At 52.0% G+C, this 2,988-nt stretch overlaps 2 protein-coding genes across 2 annotated transcripts; both read left to right on the forward strand.

Annotated features, from left to right (window-relative positions):
• Positions 1-99: 99 nt before the first annotated feature.
• PHACADRAFT_197542 (uncharacterized protein) lies at positions 100-1,625 on the forward strand (the record flags this gene model as incomplete). Its single annotated transcript, XM_007397752.1, has 5 exons — positions 100-269; positions 940-953; positions 1,009-1,383; positions 1,435-1,502; positions 1,560-1,625. The coding sequence occupies 5 exons, from the start codon at positions 100-102 to the stop codon at positions 1,623-1,625; spliced, it is 693 nt and encodes a 230-aa protein (XP_007397814.1).
• A 673-nt stretch (positions 1,626-2,298) lies between these two features.
• On the forward strand, positions 2,299-2,775 carry PHACADRAFT_197543 (uncharacterized protein; the record flags this gene model as incomplete). Its single annotated transcript, XM_007397753.1, has 3 exons — positions 2,299-2,405; positions 2,471-2,567; positions 2,635-2,775. The coding sequence occupies 3 exons, from the start codon at positions 2,299-2,301 to the stop codon at positions 2,773-2,775; spliced, it is 345 nt and encodes a 114-aa protein (XP_007397815.1).
• Positions 2,776-2,988: the final 213 nt, after the last annotated feature.

Consider the following 2,988-nt stretch of genomic DNA (forward strand, 5'->3'; position numbering starts at 1 on the left):
TTTTGTTACGTACTCCAGACGGTAGGTGGTTCGCTCGGTTTTGTGTAGGATTTAAGAGCATGGAGGAACGTAACGAGCCTCCCACATAGCTTACCAACTATGCCTCTCGCACAGATCGACGACAATGGAACCGCTATCTACTACGAGGATACTGGTGTGCCGGATGGCTCCTCGACTTACCCTACTATCGTTATCACGCACGGCCTACTGATAAACTCTGGCATTCCCATCCCTAAATTCAACGAACAACCTCTGACGCGCAATATACTGTAGGTATTTTTGATCGCGTGCTGCCGTATGCCTCCAAATACGGTCTACGCATCATCACCATGAACAACCGTGACTACCGTGGATCGACGAGAGGAACTGGCGCACATGACGAGTCCCAATGTTGAAGTCCAAGCGTTTGCGGTGCGCAGATGGGGACAGGAGATCGCCAGGTTTCTCGGATACGTCTGTCAGACATTGCGCATCCCTGCTATCACGGGCGAGGGGGACATGTTGTAGGAATCTTTGCGCAGGCGGGGGATTCACGAATAATGTACAATAAATTGTCGAAATATTACACCGTGTTCTTTTATAGCTATAGTATTTCCTAATCTAATCATAACCAATGAATGTCCTTACAAAGGCGAGACTAGGTACAAATGAGTTGGGGTGTCAAACGGGCGCCAGCGTAAAGTGCTCTGGGCGTGTCACATCTAAATAAAGAAACCATGATGCGGAGCGCGTCATGTCAGGGAGCACGGGACTACGAAGCGCATCAGCGCATTGTCGAATCATCGGGTACGCGCCTCAGATACAACAACAGGACAAGAAAGAAGGTGGGCTAATGCTAGTCTCATGGTCTGTGTGCGGCGTCGGAACTACGTCCATCCTGGGAGATCCTCAGACAATGGGGGACGACCTGATGGCTACGCTGGCCCCTTACATGTTTAGGCTCTTATATCATGGTGCGCATCAGAGCTCCTACGGACAGGCGGCCAAATGCTCAACTCTTTCCCGCAGACCCGCCGTCTCACATATATGGCGTAGTACCCGATCTGGGTTTCACTTGGCCTTTCGTCGACCCTACAGTTCCGCCTGAACGGAAGGCAGATGAATTCGTCGACTGGGTGTCTGAATATAACACTCCGCCGCCAGATGGGACTCCCATTACGGTCGAGTCGATGCGCAAGTACTTCACCACCACTCCGCGCACGCCGACGCTCCGCACGCTGTCCCCGGAAGATTACGAGCGAACCGTCGAACTTCATGTTCGCTCCGGCGGTTTGATTATGACCACAGACGAGGCGATCCGCCGTAGGCATACGCGCTGCACATATCTTGACGCGGATGCGGTCCTGCCCAATGTCGACATCGTATTCCTCTTCTGTGAGGAGGGTACGTGGTCTGGTATGTGGGGAGCCAAAGTGACTCAAGACTTTATTGAAGAGGCGGCCGAGCCGGGTAAGAGAAAGCGAAAGACCACTTTCCAGAGATTGAAAAATGCAAACCACTTTGTGAGTTTCCCCTGCTCAATGAAGTTTTATCAATAAAATTGGCTCACATTTGCGTAGCTTCAATGGGATGACCCAGAGCGGATGATCCGCATTTTTGCAGAGCATTGCTACAATCGTCTGTAGCCTGAGTAGGCAAATGACTGTCATGGGAAATTTATTGGAATGTCAAGGGAGTTCCCAATATTTTTGTTCATAATGTACTAGCGCTCTGGAAGATGAGCTTCGTCGCCATGAGCACACCGCCGAAGTGCGCGAGCATGCTTTGCGCGGGATGAGACACTAGACTTGTCCAATGTTGCTTATTTTTCACTGTTCTCAGGCTGGAACGTGCGTGCAAGGTCATATAAACAAACACTTTGTTCGCACCATTACCATCAATACTGATGGCGCAGTTCATTGTACGTTTACGTACGTTGTATGCATCTGTAGGAAGCCCAATAAACTTGAGCTGAATGTGTTCTGCCACCGCCTGCTCATGCATCTAACCCCAACCTTCCTGGCAGGGGAATCGGCGAAGCCAAATGACTGCTCAAGCGCTCACTACACTCCGAGGATCTCGGCCCCCTTGGAAGCCGACCTCCGACGGCGCTCTGCGTGTTATTCTGCCGCAGTCATGGGGCATCTGCACGGCGCTCACTGATAGTACATGTTTCGTGCGACACCCTCATAGGCGACACTCTAATAAGTGACAGTGCAGTGAGTTTCTCGTTCCAACCACCCTACTTTCACTTCTCATGATGTGGCAGCAACCCACCGACTTGCTCTCCGTTCTGCAGGCTGTCGGGATAGCACTAGGATGACTCGTGGTCTTAACTCTACTGAGGTCATGGGTGAATGGCAAATCCAGGCGATTGTTGCTTTCACTCCCACCGGGGCCCAATACGCGATGGTTCTCCCCAGGGGGTCGGTAGGTTGCCCATGACGTGCATCGTTCTTTCATTCAGTCCATCTAATACCTTCTGCGCCAGTCTTCCGTTCAAATTCGCACAGCTGATAGAAACGTACGGACCCGTGTTCTCACTCAAGCAGGGTACGCGCATCGTCTGTGTCGTAGGGCGGTATCAGGTGTGTCTCAGGTGGCCGCTAATGAGATGGAGACTGCGGCGCTACTCACACATGACGCACCCCGCAGGCGGCGATCGACACCATGCAGAAGCACGGCGCCTACCTGGCAGACCGCCCCATATCCATTGCCGCGGGTGAACTGGCCTCTGGTGGCAAGCGGACTCTGCTCGTGGGGGCGGGCGACCGGCTCCAGAAATTACGAAAGTAAGTTGGGCGGCATCATTGCCGATATTTCTGTTTTATTGATGTCTGTCTTCAGGGCTCTGCATTCGCACTTGCAGCCTTCTATCGCTGCGCAATATAGGCCGGTGCAAGCAGGACACGCGATTAACGTTCTTTTGGATATTTTACGAGATCCGGAGCACCACTTCGACCATGTACGTAGGCAAAGTGCTGAAATTCTTCAGCAACATGCTGAAAA

This window comes from Phanerochaete carnosa, assembly GCF_000300595.1.
Source record: "Phanerochaete carnosa HHB-10118-sp unplaced genomic scaffold PHACAscaffold_7, whole genome shotgun sequence".
NCBI classification, from domain to species: domain Eukaryota; kingdom Fungi; phylum Basidiomycota; class Agaricomycetes; order Polyporales; family Phanerochaetaceae; genus Phanerochaete; species Phanerochaete carnosa.